The following is a 17509-nucleotide window of genomic DNA, read 5'->3' as shown; positions in this document are numbered from 1 at the left end:
AAAACTCCATGGAAGACCACAAATAAATATGGTTCCAGCATTCCATACTCTTCGAACAGTTTACAAAAATCTTTCTGGTGCTATCCAACTTTGCAACACAATATTGACAGACACTGCACTCCTCTATCCTGCAACTCGAGTCTAGTTAGAACTACTCCATGCACAGCCGCTAAATATAGCACTTGAGGTACTGCTAGATTCCAAAGGTCTTCAATTTCATTATGCATTCCATACAGATGTTAAGATTGTGAATATATGGAAATTATCAATTATGTATTCCGTACACAATTCTCAAACAAAAAATCATAACATGACATTAGGTACAATTTTCTATATATGTGTGCAAAGAAAATTTCATGCCATAATAATAACTAAAAAGTGAACCTTTTCATCCAAAACACACTATTTACACTTGTAACTTCCAAGGTTATGAACAAGGGATAGACACAAATGGTAATTAAAAATACTAATGAAATTATTCTATGACTGTATTTTTTAGTGACAGCCTCTTTCTGGTCTCCATGATGGCATCACATCTTCTTTTGGATAAATCTTTTATTGCCTCTTGATATTGCCGTTCAATCTTCTCTAACTCTATTCTCAACTCATCCTCAGTTTCATACAATGAAGAAGTACTAAGGGGACAATTGTTGCTTTCCAAGCACGGAACCTTGCTCTTTCTATCAGAGGATTGCCCAATTTCAGATGCAAGTGAGGATTGACTCCATCCATTCACTGTAGGTAAGCTGAAATCTGTGTATCCTGAGTTAGCAGACACGAATGAAACTGTAGAATAATTCTTATCATTGAAGTCAGATGTTGCTGAAGCATAAGATGTCGCAGAATACATATCATCTGTCTTCGTTGTTCTTTGGAAACCAATGTTTGCATGGGATAGAACATCATAAAAAATCATATTATCGCTGTTTTCTTTTTCAGCCAATCTGTCATGTGAGGTTGAGGGACCTAAATATTCAGCCACAATTTCGCTAGAATCCACTGAACTTATTTTGTATCTTGCCAATTGCGAGTCTTGTTTCAGTAGGTTTAGAGGAGTTCGTTTACCATTTGGAGAAATTAAGTGATCAATCGCTACACAAGGTTTCCAATCAGGAACCAATGTTGCCAATAACAAATCAATCAACTCGGCAATGAATTTAACATTGTGCTCGGTAAGTTCAAGTTGCTCAACCATTTCACTTGACACTGAGATGGCCGTATCAGTATCGAGGTAGAATATGAAATGGATATTTCTTGCTCGCCCTGCATTTTGATGTAAGAGTACATAACTTTCTACTAACAAATTCGAAACAGTAACTGAGCATAAAATTAAACTAAATACTGACCGCCTTGATTAGTTATCCGGAGAACTAATGATACAGAATTTACGTCATTTTCTTCACCTTTGAGAAAAAATCTATCACCTCCCATCAACCTTCGTATCTCAACACATGGAGAAGGTGGTGCATCATCGTTAGAATTATAAAACACAGTGATCAATGGTTGCTCACTGGTATCTCCAAGATCCATTGAAATGGATCCAATACGTGCACTAGCAGGACCTTCCGACATCAGACAACGATTTTCAAAGCCTCCGTATTTAGGAAGAACAATATCTGGTAATGGAAGAGGACGATTCTTTAATGAAACATTCACTTCAAGAAAAGGGTCCATCAGAAGCTCCTTTGCTGACAATCTTTGAGATGCTGGGACAAGACATTTCTCAATAAATGATTTTATTTCTGGATCTTTGATTTTAGAAAGAGAAACTGGCTTTATGCCCTGCAACATCAAATATATTATACGACTAAAGTATCCTTGTAATAGCCTAAAGAAAAGAATAATGTTAATGAGTATACTTACAGATGAAACTTTCTTGTATATCTGAGCAGAGTTTCTACATTCTCTGTAAGGATACTCAGAAGTAGCCAACTCCAGCATGCACATCCCAAAAGAATATATGTCAGCTAATTCATTATAACTTTCATCGTACAGTTCAGGCGCCATAAATTCCGGGGTTCCTATTAGGGTTACATGTGTGTAAATACTAGTGAAAAAATCAAACAACAAGGAGGCAAACAAGCCAAAATAGATATTTTGTTCGTATTCTAAATTTACATTACATATGTGAGACTGCAAAACATATATATTGTTTTTTTGGTCAGGTAATATAGTGGCTAGAATGTCAGTTTTTTTAAAAGGTGAATAAGTGGAGTCTCCAGGGTTCGAACCCTGGCTCTTGCATATAAAATTCGATGTCCCTACCAACTAAATTAAGCTCACGGGGCAAAACATAAATCATTTATCACTAAATAGAAGAACATACCAATTACACTCTTGGCATTATTCTGCTTCAAGAGAGTTGCCAAACCCAAATCTCCGATCTTAACTTCTCCTTGGTGACCATTTATAAATATGTTATCACACTTGAGATCTCTGTGTATAATAGGTGGGTTGTGATTGTGGAGGTAGATTAAACCCATTAAAATCTGTCTTGCCCATCCTTTAACAGCTTTCATATCAACCTTCTTGTGTTTCCTACGGTACCTAAATCATCCATCAAACCCACTAACAAAAGGGCTAATCTCACAATAAAAGATAAAAAAACAAATTAAACACATTTATAAAGGATAGTGAACACACTGTCTGAGGCTCCCTGAGGTGAACAACTCAGTAATCATGTTAACACTCCTGTGCTTGTCATCAATCCATGAATTGTAGAACCTTACAATGTTACTATGCTTCAATGACCTCAACAGATGCACTTCTGAATACAGCCTTTCAAGGTCACCTGGTGATTGTAATACCTCATCGATCCGAACTTGACTCCACGCAACTTCAAGCCCCGTGATTTCATCAAATGCCTTATAACTAATTAACCACAGATTAAGGAAAATGTATATACCTTGAACATTTAATACACTCCAATAAGAAAATTCATGCATATAACATTATAACCACATTGCCTTATATGTTCGTTAAATTTGACGGATATAACATTCAATCAGTAGTGGAGTGCTAATATAAAAACCAAAATAATAGAGATCAATGCTTCCCTAAAACCAAAAAATGGATACACAGTCTTGAAAGCTCCTTTGCCAATTACTTCCTTGTACTGCCATGAAAGCAGAAATAACATCAACATCAAATTAAGAAATGAAAATGCAATGATTTAAAAAAGCACACAACAATTCCATTACCCTAAGGTAACGACTAGTAGGATCAATTTCAATAACATCAGGATCAGGAGGCTCAAGAAGCCCCGAACCTTCCTCTGAGGATTCGGTGTCCGCCAAACTCATGCTATAATTCCTTCCCTACAAATCAATATAACAACAAATGTACATTGTAAACATTTGGGATCAAAATTAATATCTATGAATCGCACACACTGACTCATACACCGGACACGACACAGACATGGATACTAATTTGAATGAATGACACGATTCAACGTAATCATTAATGTCGGTGTCGTTTCGGACACCGATGCGTATTCGACACCGGGACGCATCTAATACGATGAGTGTCCGTACTTGATAGATTAATATTATGTAATTTTTTTTACACCATACATTGACATGAATGAAAATGCAGAAAATGACAATGATAATAATGCAGTATTGAAAAATTAAAATAAAGAGACATAATTAGAAAATGTTGTACCTTAGAATAGGAACAGGACCTTCTGAGGTGCGTTTCTCGGGAGGAATCCCGTAGAGCTTAGAAAGAGAAAAGGGCATGAGAGAAAAATGAAATCACATCAAAAGAGAGAGAGAAATGGATAGTGTGTCGTGTGATTTTCGGGTATGGTGTTGTTGAATGGATGAATGAATGATTGGGTTATTAGCATCACATTGTCTTCTTCCAACAAAACATTACACCTTTTCATCTCTTTCTCTAAAAACAGCTAAAACGTGCAAGACACTCATTTCCAATATCATCCAAATCTATTTATAATCTCTCTCTCTCTCTCTCTGAATATATATCTCCCACTTTTCAATCATTCACATTTTTTATTTTATTTTTTGAGAAAAATTATTTTTAGTTCACAACAAAAGTTAAATTGTAAAATAAAAAATTAGCATTAATAATGAAAAATAATTTAATTTTTAATAGTTTTATTGTCATTAAAAAATTAGAACATATAACAAATATGAGGACATTTGAGAGAATTTATTTATTAAATAAAAACAATTTATTTGAATAGACCTTAAAAAATAAGCTTGTATGTAAATAATTGGAATTATTTATTAAAAACAATATAATGATATACTCCTACTAATTAGCTGTTTTTAATTTATATTCATAATAAATCTCAAAGTTAACTTATAAAAGCAGCTTATATAATTTATGCAAAGTTTATCCACAATTTTTCTTTGACTGTAGAATCACTTTATTACATATTTTTGTTTGAAGTCTAATTTTTGTTTTGTAGCTTTTCTTTGTGCAGTTATACTGTCACCACCATGTCTGTTTCTAATTTTATTTCATTCCCCAAAAAAGCTTAATATTAAAAGAAAGGCACAAGCAATGCCAATTACAAATGAGATAAAAAAGCATTCAACCCCAACACATAAAAATACACATATTAAGAGTGAATCCTCACAACTCCAATGTACTACTCACCCTACCTAGATCACAGAAGCAGCGACCCAAGGAGAAAACAAACACTGCAAAACCAGCAATCACGGAACTTGTTCTCTGCCTAGAAAAAGGCCTGGGCAACACCAAAAGAATAGGCGGGCAGACATCTAAGGATCTTTGCTCCAAGCCGCCTATAGGCAACAGATAGGCAGAGAGGGAACGGAGATAAATGCCTACGCGAATCCAAAGCCAAGTAGACGAGGATTTTGAGATGCAACCAAGATATCACTAGGCAACCATCTCCAAAAGAAGCAGACAAGATTTTAAAACCAAAATCTGCTAAAGAATCTAAACAGGTACGGCCAAAAATCCACATGCAAGACAATGAGAAAATCACTGTGATAACAGATTCAAATATAAACAGCAGGACACCGCTCCTATGGTCAGCTAATAAAGCAGTTTTCTTGAAACCTCTAACAAAACTAAGATTCCAATGGAAGAAAACACCTTAACCAGCAATCTCCAATACATATACAGTCTCTCGGACAATTTATCCATCGACAAAGAGCATAGCTGTTTCTAATTTTTTTGAATTGAGACATAAACTGCACCACAAATGCAAATGTGTCTAGCTGTATCTAAGTTCAACATAAAAGAAAGGCAACTCAAGTTAAACAAAGATTACCAGTTTATAACAAAAGTTTAGTACAACTAAGTCTCTCAGCTCCAAGCAGCCAAGGAGGATCACTGTCATGTAGAATAGAGAAGGAGAGATACAATATGCAAGTTTGATATCAACCAACAAAAAGTGCACAAGTTACTGATGTCAAATTAATTCCAGTGGTCTCATATCTGTGATTTTGTATTTTTTTTATCAAAGTTGAGAAAAACTTGTGTCATAAATGATGTGAAAATAGCATTGCTAAATCTTCCTGTCCTCACTGATAAAGGCGAGTTACAGAAAGGCGATGTTTTGAGGTGGATTGTTGTAGAGTAGCTATATGAATAAGAGAGTAATGGATATTAAATAATTCTTATAATGTACACAATTAAAACTACCACAATGTAAGAGCATGTTACAAGTCACATATGATACTCAACAAACACGAGGCCAGCATTCATCAATATATAATATAACCAGCAGAAATCGACATGAAATTGTCAAAATCTAGGCTGCACTACAAACAAGCAAGCCAAACTAGAAAACACATGCTTGTTTGTTTTATAGTATCCAGGGCATTAATAGTCTTCCAACAGGAAAACAGGTAATCACATACTCTGCCTTCACTTCAGGAAAATTATTGTAGAGCAGCAAGAGGCCTCTTCAAGAAAAACACATTTTCACTTTCCTACTGTTTTGAGACTTTATCCAAAGCGTCAAAAACATATTGTTGAGTTACATCTTCCACAATGACCGTCTTATCTCTTGACTTAGAACCGGTTCCTAAAGACACTTGTCTTCGTTTTACGCCTAAAACCTAGCATCACCAAAAGAATGTTATAGTACTTATGAGTTAATGTAGACCAATCAGAAGATAAGAATCTCACAAAACAAATTCAACTAGTAATTTGATTCCTTCAGTAGTTGAATTGAACCAACAAAAGTAATTCATGAACAGTTAACTAATTCATTAACAATGTAAAAGAGTGTGTGCATTGAGCAAGTGGTTTTAGATGAACATAAGTATATATTTTATATTAATTTGCATAGTAAACTAAGGTATCCTCCGTGCGCAACTGTGAAGACTAATTCCTAGACGTAAGAGTGTGAAGCTGAGCTTACAGAGCTGATATAATCAAGAAGAGCAGCATTTGCTTCACCATCCCTCGCCGGTGCATCAATCTGAACACCAACAGCTTCATCGCTCACATCTATTTATCACAAAAACTAAAATTCAAAACCGTAATTTCAATTTCATCAAACTAATATCAAAGAAACGCCACACACACAGAGAGAAAGAATGAGAAACCTGTTACGGAAGCGGACTTTGAACCGGGTTTAGCGTGGATGGTTATAGCGACGGAAGAAGGAGCCACACACCGAATACAAGACGGAAAATTATTAGGTTTTTCCGAAGGAACCGTTTCCTTTGCTTCAGCCTTTGCTTTTCCTTTCTTCGCCGGCGCCATTTTTCAATTTTCCGACAATCGTTGCCGGAGACTTGCCGGTAACTGATCCCCTTGATTGACTTGCCCCTTGGGTTCACGAAAGGAAACGCTGTCGTTTTCGATCAGATTAATCATCACTTATTACTTTTTGTCTTTTTGCGTTGCTGTACGGGACCACAGAATTTACGATGTGGTTGCCACACAGGATTTAGATTCTCTTAACCAATCTCATCCTTTAATATAGTAGAATCTAACGGTTGTTATTTGAACATGTGGAGATTAGGGTTTCAGATTTTGTCAATAAAGAGAACAGAGAATTCGATTTCTGTAACGAACCGACGCCGGCGATGGGAGCGTCAACTTCATCGGAGCCAAAGCTTTCTCCGGAACAACAGGAAGCGGAAAACGTCGCATCCACCACCGGAGCTCTTCCAATACTTCAGAAAGCTTTCTCCAAGTTCGCCAACTCCGAAACAAACGCAATTCCCTTAGAAAATCTACAAGTAATCCTCGTAAACTTCAACGAATTTCTCATTCTAAATTTCATTCATTATGTGATAAATAAACTTGTTGTTTTGCTTTTCAGAAATGCTTTAGTTTCGTTCGCGAAGGTCGAAGTTACACTACCGAGAACGTAAACGATTCGTTTCCGGTGTTATTGGATCAATTAGGTTCATCTTTAGTTGATCAATTTTTTATTTCTGATAAAGGAGGAATAAACTGGGTTGAATTTGTGAAAGGTTATAACAAGTGTTGTTCTAGGGTTTCAGCATCGATTTTTTTAAACAAGTTTATTAGAGTGTTTATTGATGTTGCTAAAAAAGCGAATTTGTCTCTGAATTTGGAGTTTGAAACAGATGATGTTGATTGTAAGGTCAACGGTTACCTTCTTCCGAATCATGTGTTTCTGTTACTTTCCATTTGTTGGGCTATGTCTTGGGATTGTAGAAATTTGAAAGGGAAGGGAAATTTGAGTGTACCAGATTTGAGTCATTTGGTGTTATCAGCGGTTACGTCGTGTGTTGATGATAAAGATGGGTTTGATGTGTGGGATTGTGAGGTTTTGAGCTTGGAAGTTGAGATTCCTGTAGGGAAGTTTGTTACATGGGTTATCAGTACAGTGCCATGTCTCCCTGATTGCTTAAAGCAGTATTTTCATACAAGACTGCAAATTGCAGTAGCTGAAGGGGTAATAACATGTATTTATATTTTGAAACATATAAGCATTGATAGATATGCAATTAAAAGTTTATATATTGAAATGAAATGAGTATCAATTAAGTTTTGAATTATATATGATGTTCAAGATTTAGGAACTTATGTCATAATACAAACATGTATGTAGTATGATTAATATCTACCATTCTGCCTTTATTTTCAAACATACATGACTGGCCTTGTAATCAATGCTTGGACTTCTTTCTCCCATGATTGAAATGGCTGCATCTAGATTTCCTTTTTGATTGATGTAAATGGGAAATGATAATTGTTTTGAATCCATTGCAACCTTAAACTTTATGTTTTCTTATTATTATTATCAAATAAATTCTAGGTTCTGTATGATCTGATCAAATAATTTCTTGATTGGCTGGCAGGATGAATCGGCATCCTCTGATTCCTCTTCTGTTGGAGAAATTTCATCTACAACTGCATGCGATTCTATTTTAACCCAAGGAAGGGCGTGGGCAATTTCTATCACACAGAGAAGTACAATAAATGAAGAGATTTCTAGAGCCTTTATTAACAGTGGAGCTGGAATTGATGAGAACCTCATTTATCGGTTTGTATCTCTAATCCTGAATCATATTCTTTGTGCTGTTTTGGCTTACTAAAATTTTCTTGTTAAATGTTGAAGTACACGTACTATGGTGTTTTTCTGATTTGCTCTTTAATGGCATAGAGATTGAGGTTGTTTGATTGGCACCATTTGTAATTCTTTTAACAAAAGACGTATCAGGCGGCAAATAAAATGGCCCTATTGACATAATTGTCTACTGTGTTATAGTTCATCCACCCATGGAAGAGGCCTCAACAGATTTTGGTCTCATGTTGAAGGTTATCACGGTCCGTTGCTAATTTTGATTGCTGCAAGTTCAGGAAATGATCACGAAGGAAATTCTGCAATCAGGAAATTTGTTTTAGGTGCCCTAACAAACGAAGGTCTTGAAAATAAAGATATCTTCTATGGAACTGCCGGTTGTTTATATTCTTTAAGCCCGGTGTTTCATGTATTTCCACCATCTGGTAGGTAGTAAATGTGACAGTATTGCTTTTGTTGTTTCTGTTTTGCTCTCTTTTTATGGGACTGTTATAAGATTGTCTGAAACCCTGAAACTAGACGTTACTATTGACAGGTAAGGAAAAAAATTTCGTTTATAGCCACTTGCATCCTACTGGAAGAGGATACCAATCACATCCAGCGCCAGTTGGAGTTGCATTTGGAGGAAGTGCGGGAAATGAGAGAATATTTATTGATGAAGATTTTTCAAAAGTGATCATTCGCCACCATGCTGTTGACAAAACTTACCAGAGCGGTGCCCTCTTTCCAGATCAGGTACAATTCTATTGCGGAAAGTACTTATCATGTGAATATACAACTTCTAATTGTAACCATATTACATACTGATTAATGCATGCATCAAAAGTTGCCCCAGTTCTGTATGTTCTCTGATGGAAACCTTTTTTTAGAATTATTATAAAATAATCATAGCTATCTGGTGGACTATTTCATGTTGTAAAATTTCCTTTCCTTCATTATATCATGATAATGTTTTTAGTATCAGCTGATATCAATAACTTAAGAGACACAAGTATGCATTACGGAGAAAGAATACAGTAACTTGTTAAACGTGCTGTTTCCGTAGACGACTAATGAACTGCACTTATCTCTATGACTCTCTATTTCTGATGTCTTGTTGGTTTATCTTGTGTTTCAGGGTTTCCTACCTACTGAAGCTCTCATTTCAGAAGTTGAAGTTTGGGGACTTGGTGGGAAAGCAGCAAAGGATGTTCAAAACAAATATAAGAAGAGAGAAGAACTTTTCACTGATCAAAGACGAAAAGTATATTACCCTATTCAATTAGTTGTTGCAAATATTAGTTAAATTTTGGCTAATCAAAGAACAGAAATAACAAACATAACATTGTTTTATCATGCTATTTTGTAGATTGACCTGAAGACATTTGCAAATTGGGAGGATTCACCTGAGAAAATGATGATGGATATGATGTCTGATCCAAATGCTGCACGAAGGGAAGAGCGTTGAGCAAACATATAGTGTTGCTTTGCTTAGTGCAATACTTTAACTGGCTTGAGATCCTCCAACGGTTTATCATGTGATTGTTCTTTATATTTCAGGCTTGCGATCCTCAAGAAACTGTACATGATATAGAAATTGTCTATAAGAAAAATATTTTGCGTGCCAATCATCTTCTTGAGAAGGATAATTTGTGGTTTATGTTCTTGGAATTTTCCCATTAACACAACCTTTCCCCAACTAATCTTCTTGAAAAGTTTGAAAGCTTTCTTGTCGTGAGATTTAGTGTCACTCTCACCTGATTCATACTTCTCCTTTAAGCCACGAATTTTTCGCTTAAGTTGCTGGTTAGTCGCCGTAGCACGAAGCAATTTCGTACGAAATTGTGAAAAGCAGCTATATCCTTCAAAGGATCCTTTCTAGTTTTGGGAATGAGTCTGCAACAGCTTTCAGAATAGCAAGTTCATCTTCTTCACTGAAGATTCTTTGAAAACAAGTTTTCAAAGAATCTTCAGTGAAGAAGATGAACTTGCTATTCTGAAAGCTGTTGCAGACTCATTCCCAAAACTAGAAAGGATCCTTTGAAGGATATAGCTGCTTTTCACAATTTCGTACGAAATTGCTTCGTGCTACGGCGACTAACCAGCAACTTAAGCGAAAAATTCGTGGCTTAAAGGAGAAGTATGAATCAGGTGAGAGTGACACTAAATCTCACGACAAGAAAGCTTTCAAACTTTTCAAGAAGATTAGTTGGGGAAAGGTTGTGTTAATGGGAAAATTCCAATAAACCACAAATTATCCTTCTCAAGAAAAAAAATTTGCATGCCAATAATCTTCTTGAGAAGAAACTATATATATACATAGTAATATATTGGCATACATATGAAACATGGGATTGAGACATTCATTTTGGTGTGAATGACATCCCTTTTTTAATCGTATCATCACACCAATTATGTGCCCCTCAAGTCAAACAAAAACCATGGTTGTGAAGTCTGTCAAACTGAAAACCATCCTTTGCTTAGCTACTCTTGTGTCTAGTGTGTACCAGGGGATTGGAAAACTTGGCTATATTGTCTTATGTAAGGTAACCATCATTGGTATTCACCAATTTTGGTGGAGTTTATAGCATTACTTCAAACACTGTGGTGTACTATTTAGGTGGGTATTTGTGTAGTTGAGTTTAAATTATCTTTATTTTGCAAAAAATTTAAGTTGAAGCAAAATGATTTATATTTAATTTATATAATAACAATTGTAGTCAAATTTTGTATAATTCTTTTTGACATAATATGCAAAAAATGTTTTATTGCTTGTGAGCCTAAGTCTATGGTGTACAAGTGAAGTGTTGGTTACCAGAGTAACAAAATAATTATTACAATAAAAGACGAGAAAAAGGAATTTAACACATAATATTTATATGGAAACCCCTTAATAAATAAGGGGAGAAAACCACGGGACAATAGTAGAGAATTTTTACGTAGGCATGGCAATGGGGCGGGGACGGGTTTTGCCCTCCCCAAACCCATAAAGTTCGGATTTTTCTAAATTCATCTCAAATTTTAGCGGGGATAAAAATAATAACCATAAACTCATACCCAACGGGGATCGGGTATCCCCATTACATCTCTTTCCGCATGAATTTAGATTGTATTTTAGTATTTTTTTATTAAAAAAAAAGTTAAATGTCCAAAATTATTTTCTCTCAACAATATTTTTTTAAATAAAGAAAAAAATAGAGAAAATGATTTGTTTAATACTCAAATAAAAAATAAATATATGAATGTAATTTAAGAGATTGTTTAAATGTTTCTAATTTAAAAGAGATGAAATCTAATTTTTAGTATAAGCAGGGCGGGTTCGGGACGGATTTGGCGTGGGTATCAATGTACCCATTACCCGTTTCAAATCCAGTCAACTAGAGTTTTTTCCATCAAAGCGGGTATGGTTTGGGCGGGTACCCGCGAGTATGAGTTTTATTATCATGCCTAAGTGGGAGAATAATTAGACTCTCTTGAAAATATGTAGATCAAATAAAATGGATTTATGTTTTTCATGTTTTCTATGCCTTCACAATTTTTCACTTAAAAATCACTTTTGTTAACTTTCAAAAGCGGCTTTGAGTGGGAGATTGTAAAGACATGAAAAATATAAATCTATTTTGTTTTTGACCTTTGTGTAGTAAATTTACATACTCCCTCCGGTCCTTTTTATAAGAAACACTTTGGAATTTTTATTTGGTCCTTTTTATAAGAAACACTTTGACACAATTCCATTTGTACCCTTATTAAATACAATCAAATAATTCATTATAATGCTAGTGCATTAATTAGAAAAGTCTATTTCTCATGCTAGTCAAAGGTTAGTTTTGGAATATAACATAAAATGTTAGAATCATTAATGAGAAAATTTACCTTCCTTGGTCTGTGTGATTTTGTCAAAGTGTTTCTTATAATAAGGACCGGAGGGAGTATTTACAGTGCACACTTTTCAAATATATTGGCTGTCATGGTTTTTGTGTTACTTATTATGATTTGGGATGAATGAAATGTTACAATGGAGCTTACTATTTTTAGGAAATCATAAGTCTTCTTGTTGTGCAGATTTGGGATGAATGAAATGTTACGATGGAGCTTACTATTTTTAGAAAATCAAAGTTTGTTGTTGTTGTGCTGTAACGTTGACATAAACATAATATACCAGCCAATATAGTTGACAAATCTGCACCGTAAGATTTACATATGTATCTACAAAATAGGTTTATATTTTTCATGTCTTCAGAGTCTCCCACTTAAAGCTGTTTTGATAAATTGAAGCACCCACTTAACCGAGTCCTGTGTTTTTAATAAACAGTCGCTACCTCCTGGTATGTGCTGCTTTCCTAATCAAAAGATAGGAGAGCACCTCTTCTCTCGAAGTTACGGGGTCATTTTGCCGAGTTCCTTCGACATGGTTCTCTCAAGCGCCCTAGTATACTCTACTTATTCACATGTGTCGGTTTGAGGTACGATCAGTTCACCGGTAGGATCACCCTCCCAATTCGAAGTTTTTTCCTGGAAGTTTCAACCTTGTTGACTATGACAACAGTCGCGACTATAAACAGACTCGCAACGGTCTCCCACTTTAAGTGGGAGATTGTGAAGGCATGAAAAACATAAGACATTTTGTTTGACCTTTGTGTAGTAAATATACATATGCAGACAAAAAAAATTAGACACCGTAGCTCACCCACTCTATGCATGCACATCGAGGCAGCCAAAAAAGTTATTTAAAATTGTCAGACAATGCACAAATCAGGTAGTTGTCATATTTTTGTTGGTACCTTGGTGTTCACATAACATTTTTCTTGTCAAATATTTTGGCTTAACTATTTTTTTTGTGTTACTTATAATTTGGGATGAGTTACAATGGAGCTTGCTAGTTACAGTATAATCATAAGTCTTCTTGTTGTGCTTTTACTATACCTAAGCACCTAAACACAGTGGTCAACCAATATATTTGACAAGCGTGAACCCTAAAATCTACATATGTATGTATCAAGATTTGCTAAAGTCATGTGTGGGACCTTGATAAATCTCATTCGTTGCACAATACAGTAGTAAAAATATACATAAAGTACACAGGTTCAACTGCAACTGTTAGTACATTATGTGTGCAAGAAGTGTAGATACAGGCTATAAACATATACAATAGAGTGTATGACAAAATTACACCATCAAAGCATGAAGAGTCAAAACAACACAACCATCTTACATGACATGTTGTATATATACACAGACTGCTCAAAAGTGGAACTAAAAATCCTTACTCTAATCCTCCTCCATGCGAGGGTAGCTGGCACTATCAACAAGCAAAGTCCCCAAGATAACAATCATAACATCATAGCAACGTCTTGAACGGCTTCATGTCGAGTAACAAGAGATGGGGTGAAAACCTCAAATGTCCACATTATAAATAAAATCAAGGGATATTTCTGTCAAGGTCCCGATGATTTTCCTCGTAGAAAGCTATGCAAATAAAATTCATCAAAAGAAAGGCGCTCCACTGCAACACGGTGCAAGAAACAATTACATTTCCATAAAGTAATTGAGTGAATAGAAATGTTAGTGCGCGCGTACTCATATATAAATGCATCACCTGGATTTAAGCATAGTAGTCTTGAACAAATATCAAGACAAGCAGGATCCAATCCTGAAAGAATCAATTGAGAAAATGGAAGAGAGGTACAGGATCTGATGTTTTTCAACACCTGAAATCAGCATTTTTAATATTAGCAGTGATCCTAGGTTGAAATGTTTGAGTATTTATTGTTCAAAGTTATTGTACGGACAAAACTTAATTGCATTTCTTTATATGCCTCTGGTGCTGTTCATTTTTCACTTAAAATATTCATAACTACTCATGATTTCGTCAAATCAGTAATTTTCTTAAAGTTTGTTATAGTCACAAAAGGTGTATTTTAAGTGAAGAACAGCACCAAAAACACCTAAGTAGATGCACCTAAATTTGTCCTTATGGTATTACGGTAATACCTGAACATTATTTCTACCATTAAAAGGTGGATAACCATTTAGAAGCTCAAAAAGAATTGCCCCAACACTCCACATGTCTGCCTATAATTATAATTAAGTAAATAAATTTCAGTAAACCAAATTAATTGATGTTGAAAGCAAAAGTATAATTAGGAAATTCGATACCTTGTAATCATATTTTTGGAACTGAAGAACTTCAGGAGCCATGTATAATGGAGTTCCACAAACTGTCTCAACATACTCACCAGGGCGTACAGTTCTCGACATTGTATGCAAGACAAACGGGTTGTCAAGTTAGTAAGAGTAATAAAATCAAAGCGAATAAATTGCCTTTCACTTTATATTTATCTCCCTTAACTTATGTACTACCTTGAGAGACCAAAATCAGATATCTTTAGCACTGCATTGGCCCTGTGACTTGATAGCAAAATGTTCTGATTTCACAACAATAGCACCCGATGTAAACAAATGTTTCACGTCTCAATATGATAGTCACAAACAACAAATTGACTATAAGTAACATAAAGAGCCCATTTTTTTTTCCAATTTTAAAAGTATAGCATAGTCCATTGGATTTGGTTTTTGTCTTTACTGTAGGACTGCATACAGTCAGTCACATTTGGACTATCTGATCTTCCATACTCCATGTTGGGTATTTTAGATTTGTGTTTTTGGTGTAAATCGGGTGTCCTCTGCGCACAACTACAAAGACTAACCCTTCGAGTCTTGTGGAATCCAAATAGGCGGCAAACTCTCCCTAAGAGTTTTAACGTTGGTGCATAGCCAAGCAAGATATTGAACCCAGAACCTTGGTTAAGTTGGAAGAGACCCGTGTCATCTCATCTCATCTAAGCGCTCTCGGGTTGGGTATTTTAGATTTTTATTGGTCCAAATGTGGCTGATACCTAATACTTACTGTCACACACTACACACAGTCCAAATTCATTGAATGTCATTAAAACATGCATTTAAGATTTACCTCGGGTTTTAAGTCTCTATGAATAATGCCATGAGAACGTAGTACTTTTAGACCAGATCCTACATAACATAATCCAACCGGTGTGAATCGCAAAATAGACCATCAACAAAATTACAGAGTCACCATAATTTCGCCAAACTTTTAAGTAGCATAATAATACTAATATTTTCAACATAATAGTAACAAAAAAACGAGGATAAAAAGCTAGTACCAAGTTGTTGCATGAATATTTTAGCGGTTAGTTGTTGAACTCTTCCATGGCAACGAATATAAGAAGCTAAATTCCCTCCAGCACAAAACTCAAGAACCAAGTAAACACATCCATCACCCTAACTACCAAAACAGTTTTAAAACATATCCAAATTTATAAAAAAAAAAAATTAAAAAAAAGAAGATTCTCTCTCACACACCTGAAAGAAGTGAAGAAGGTGAACAATATTGGGATGGTTAACGGAGGATAAAAAATTGATCTCACAGTCCAATGAAGCTTTGAGGCGAGAGTTGAGTTTGGAGAGGAAGATTTGCTTGACCGCTACATCTTTACCGGTGGGTCTTTGTTCAGCTATCCAGACTGTGGAGGAAGAACCTTCTCCGATTTTGGATTTTAAAAGATAGTAGTAGCTTTTCTTGTTTCCTTCTCCTACCAATTTTCCTTCGAAATCACAATCACATTCCATTGTTGGTTTGGTTAGTTCAACATTTTCGCAACCACATGTTGGATTTTGTGTCCGATTGCCACTTTCTGGAACATATACACGCGGCAACCATCCGCCACCACCGTTAAAATGAGGTTAAATGCATTTTTATAATTAGTTTTATTTTTGTAAAAAATTCTTTTTTAATTTTACTTTTATAATTTTTTGATTTTTTTGATTTTGGAGTTTGTTACCATCTACAAAATTGATTAGGTGGCACATTGACTTGGATTTTCATCGATTCATCCTCTTAGCTAAAAAATAGCGGATAAACTTGTAATTTATAGTATATAAATTAGTTTATAGCTCATAAGCTAATAAGTTAAAAGCTCATAGTGAAAAATAATTATCAAACAGAGTTTTTTTTGTTATATGAGCTTATAAGTTTATGCTATAAGCTCAAATTGAGGTCTTACCAAATAAAACCTTAATATGCTTTCTTCCTTTTTAACTCGTGCCAATTTTTTCATAGGTGTCACTTTTTTACCTATTGTATCATGTGCCGCTTTAGAAGACATTTCAATTGTATATTTTTACCTTGTGTTATATTCATAATTTTAAGGTATCTCTGGGTTTCTATAATCTATTGTATCATGCTCCGAATTGTATTGAACACATTTTAATTAATGAAATGCTATAAGCACCCTTTTGTCAACAAAAAAAGTATCTCTAGGTTAGACGATGATGAGTATGTCCCACCGGTAGAAGTCTTTGTTCTTTTTGAAGATGTTTGAGACGATGCCCCCATCCATTTAGGTTCATATTTTAATAATCGTCATGCATACTCAAGATTGCATGGTTCACCTACATCCCAAGCAGGAGCCGACCTTTGTGAGGCATGGTGTGGCTATAGCCACACCAGTCCAGCCCAAAATTTTTCTAAAAATAATAATAATAATTTTATAAATAATTTTAAATTATTCTTTATATATATTCATACAAATATTAATGTAAATATTACTTTAGAGTTTATTATTAATGACTGTGAGTCTCTCAGTACACATTAATTTAAGTATTAGTATAAATATTAGTTTATAGTCTATTATTGTTGATTTCAAGTCATTGGTTATACATAGTGTATTATTTTAAGTTATATATTTTTATGTATAATAATCAACTTTGACTTTGTTTGTCAAAAAATTGTGGATAACTAATTGAAGTTGTAGTACCGAGTGAAATTAACGATTGAACTGACATAAAACAATAGGTTTAAGTTTTTCAATTAGTAGAAATTTTGTGGTTTTATGGATATAGTTTGTTAGTTTATTGAATTTTTTTTAATAGAAATTTTATGGATTATTATTGGTGTTCTTTTTTTGGATATACATATTGTATTAGTAGTAATTTTAT

General features: G+C 34.7%; 4 protein-coding genes across 5 annotated transcripts; 1 reads left to right on the top strand and 3 right to left on the bottom strand.

The window, feature by feature from the left end:
- Positions 1 to 306: 306 nt before the first annotated feature.
- On the bottom strand, positions 307 to 5471 carry LOC123913823 (probable serine/threonine-protein kinase WNK6). Of its 2 annotated transcripts, none has more exons than XM_045964695.1 (9): positions 5273 to 5471; positions 3667 to 5192; positions 3201 to 3317; positions 3078 to 3115; positions 2644 to 2871; positions 2327 to 2547; positions 1864 to 2021; positions 1347 to 1782; positions 307 to 1263 (listed from the first exon to the last, which is right to left on the bottom strand). In XM_045964695.1, exons 3-9 carry the CDS (start codon positions 3300 to 3302, stop codon positions 476 to 478), a joined length of 1971 nt encoding a protein of 656 aa, XP_045820651.1. In that variant the 5' UTR covers positions 3303 to 3317; positions 3667 to 5192; positions 5273 to 5471; the 3' UTR covers positions 307 to 475. The 2 variants fall into 2 exon arrangements, with proteins under 2 accessions (XP_045820651.1, XP_045820652.1); XM_045964696.1 differs by having other exon boundaries at positions 3667 to 3722.
- Positions 5472 to 5643: 172 nt separating this feature from the next.
- On the bottom strand, positions 5644 to 6838 carry LOC123913825 (UPF0235 protein C15orf40 homolog). The gene is made up of 3 exons (XM_045964698.1): positions 6558 to 6838; positions 6371 to 6459; positions 5644 to 6065 (listed from the first exon to the last, which is right to left on the bottom strand). The coding sequence occupies exons 1-3, from the start codon at positions 6715 to 6717 to the stop codon at positions 5937 to 5939; spliced, it is 378 nt and encodes a 125-aa protein (XP_045820654.1). The 5' UTR covers positions 6718 to 6838; the 3' UTR covers positions 5644 to 5936.
- Positions 6839 to 6971: 133 nt separating this feature from the next.
- Positions 6972 to 10137, top strand: LOC123913824. The gene is made up of 7 exons (XM_045964697.1): positions 6972 to 7199; positions 7283 to 7885; positions 8292 to 8476; positions 8702 to 8940; positions 9051 to 9250; positions 9633 to 9758; positions 9864 to 10137. The coding sequence occupies exons 1-7, from the start codon at positions 7044 to 7046 to the stop codon at positions 9960 to 9962; spliced, it is 1608 nt and encodes a 535-aa protein (XP_045820653.1). The 5' UTR covers positions 6972 to 7043; the 3' UTR covers positions 9963 to 10137.
- Positions 10138 to 13495: 3358 nt separating this feature from the next.
- On the bottom strand, positions 13496 to 16260 carry LOC123917384 (serine/threonine-protein kinase ATG1t). Its single transcript, XM_045969084.1, has 8 exons — positions 15875 to 16260; positions 15676 to 15793; positions 15465 to 15523; positions 14855 to 14919; positions 14651 to 14744; positions 14486 to 14566; positions 14091 to 14202; positions 13496 to 13997 (listed from the first exon to the last, which is right to left on the bottom strand). The coding sequence occupies exons 1-8, from the start codon at positions 16139 to 16141 to the stop codon at positions 13930 to 13932; spliced, it is 864 nt and encodes a 287-aa protein (XP_045825040.1). The 5' UTR covers positions 16142 to 16260; the 3' UTR covers positions 13496 to 13929.
- Between the last annotated feature and the right edge of the window lie 1249 nt (positions 16261 to 17509).

The sequence above is a fragment of the Trifolium pratense genome, linkage group LG3 (assembly GCF_020283565.1).
Source record: "Trifolium pratense cultivar HEN17-A07 linkage group LG3, ARS_RC_1.1, whole genome shotgun sequence".
NCBI classification, from domain to species: Eukaryota; Viridiplantae; Streptophyta; class Magnoliopsida; order Fabales; family Fabaceae; genus Trifolium; species Trifolium pratense.
The sequence above is the reverse complement of the archived record's forward strand: the minus strand, read 5'-3'. Positions and strand labels throughout refer to the sequence as shown.

Excerpts from the sequence above, each read along its gene's own strand:
- LOC123913823 (XM_045964695.1), bottom strand. The coding sequence starts at position 3,302 with ATGAGTTTGGCGGACACCGAATCCTCAGAGGAAGGTTCGGGGCTTCTT. Across the intron at positions 2,872-3,077 it reads AAAGGAGCTTTCAAGACTGT|TTATAAGGCATTTGATGAAA; the intron begins GTATCCATTTTT and ends GTGGTTAATTAG. Across the intron at positions 2,022-2,326 it reads TAATGCCAAGAGTGTAATTG|GAACCCCGGAATTTATGGCG; the intron begins GTATGTTCTTCT and ends TAACCCTAATAG.
- LOC123913825 (XM_045964698.1), bottom strand. The coding sequence starts at position 6,717 with ATGGCGCCGGCGAAGAAAGGAAAAGCAAAGGCTGAAGCAAAGGAAACG. Across the intron at positions 6,460-6,557 it reads AAAGTCCGCTTCCGTAACAG|ATGTGAGCGATGAAGCTGTT; the intron begins GTTTCTCATTCT and ends TGTGATAAATAG. Across the intron at positions 6,066-6,370 it reads TTCTTGATTATATCAGCTCT|GTTTTAGGCGTAAAACGAAG; the intron begins GTAAGCTCAGCT and ends TGGTGATGCTAG.
- LOC123913824 (XM_045964697.1), top strand. The coding sequence starts at position 7,044 with ATGGGAGCGTCAACTTCATCGGAGCCAAAGCTTTCTCCGGAACAACAG. Across the intron at positions 7,200-7,282 it reads TTCCCTTAGAAAATCTACAA|AAATGCTTTAGTTTCGTTCG; the intron begins GTAATCCTCGTA and ends TTTGCTTTTCAG. Across the intron at positions 7,886-8,291 it reads AAATTGCAGTAGCTGAAGGG|GATGAATCGGCATCCTCTGA; the intron begins GTAATAACATGT and ends ATTGGCTGGCAG.
- LOC123917384 (XM_045969084.1), bottom strand. The coding sequence starts at position 16,141 with ATGGAATGTGATTGTGATTTCGAAGGAAAATTGGTAGGAGAAGGAAAC. Across the intron at positions 14,920-15,464 it reads ATAGAGACTTAAAACCCGAG|AACATTTTGCTATCAAGTCA; the intron begins GTAAATCTTAAA and ends TTGTGAAATCAG. Across the intron at positions 14,567-14,650 it reads TCCAAAAATATGATTACAAG|GCAGACATGTGGAGTGTTGG; the intron begins GTATCGAATTTC and ends TTATAATTATAG.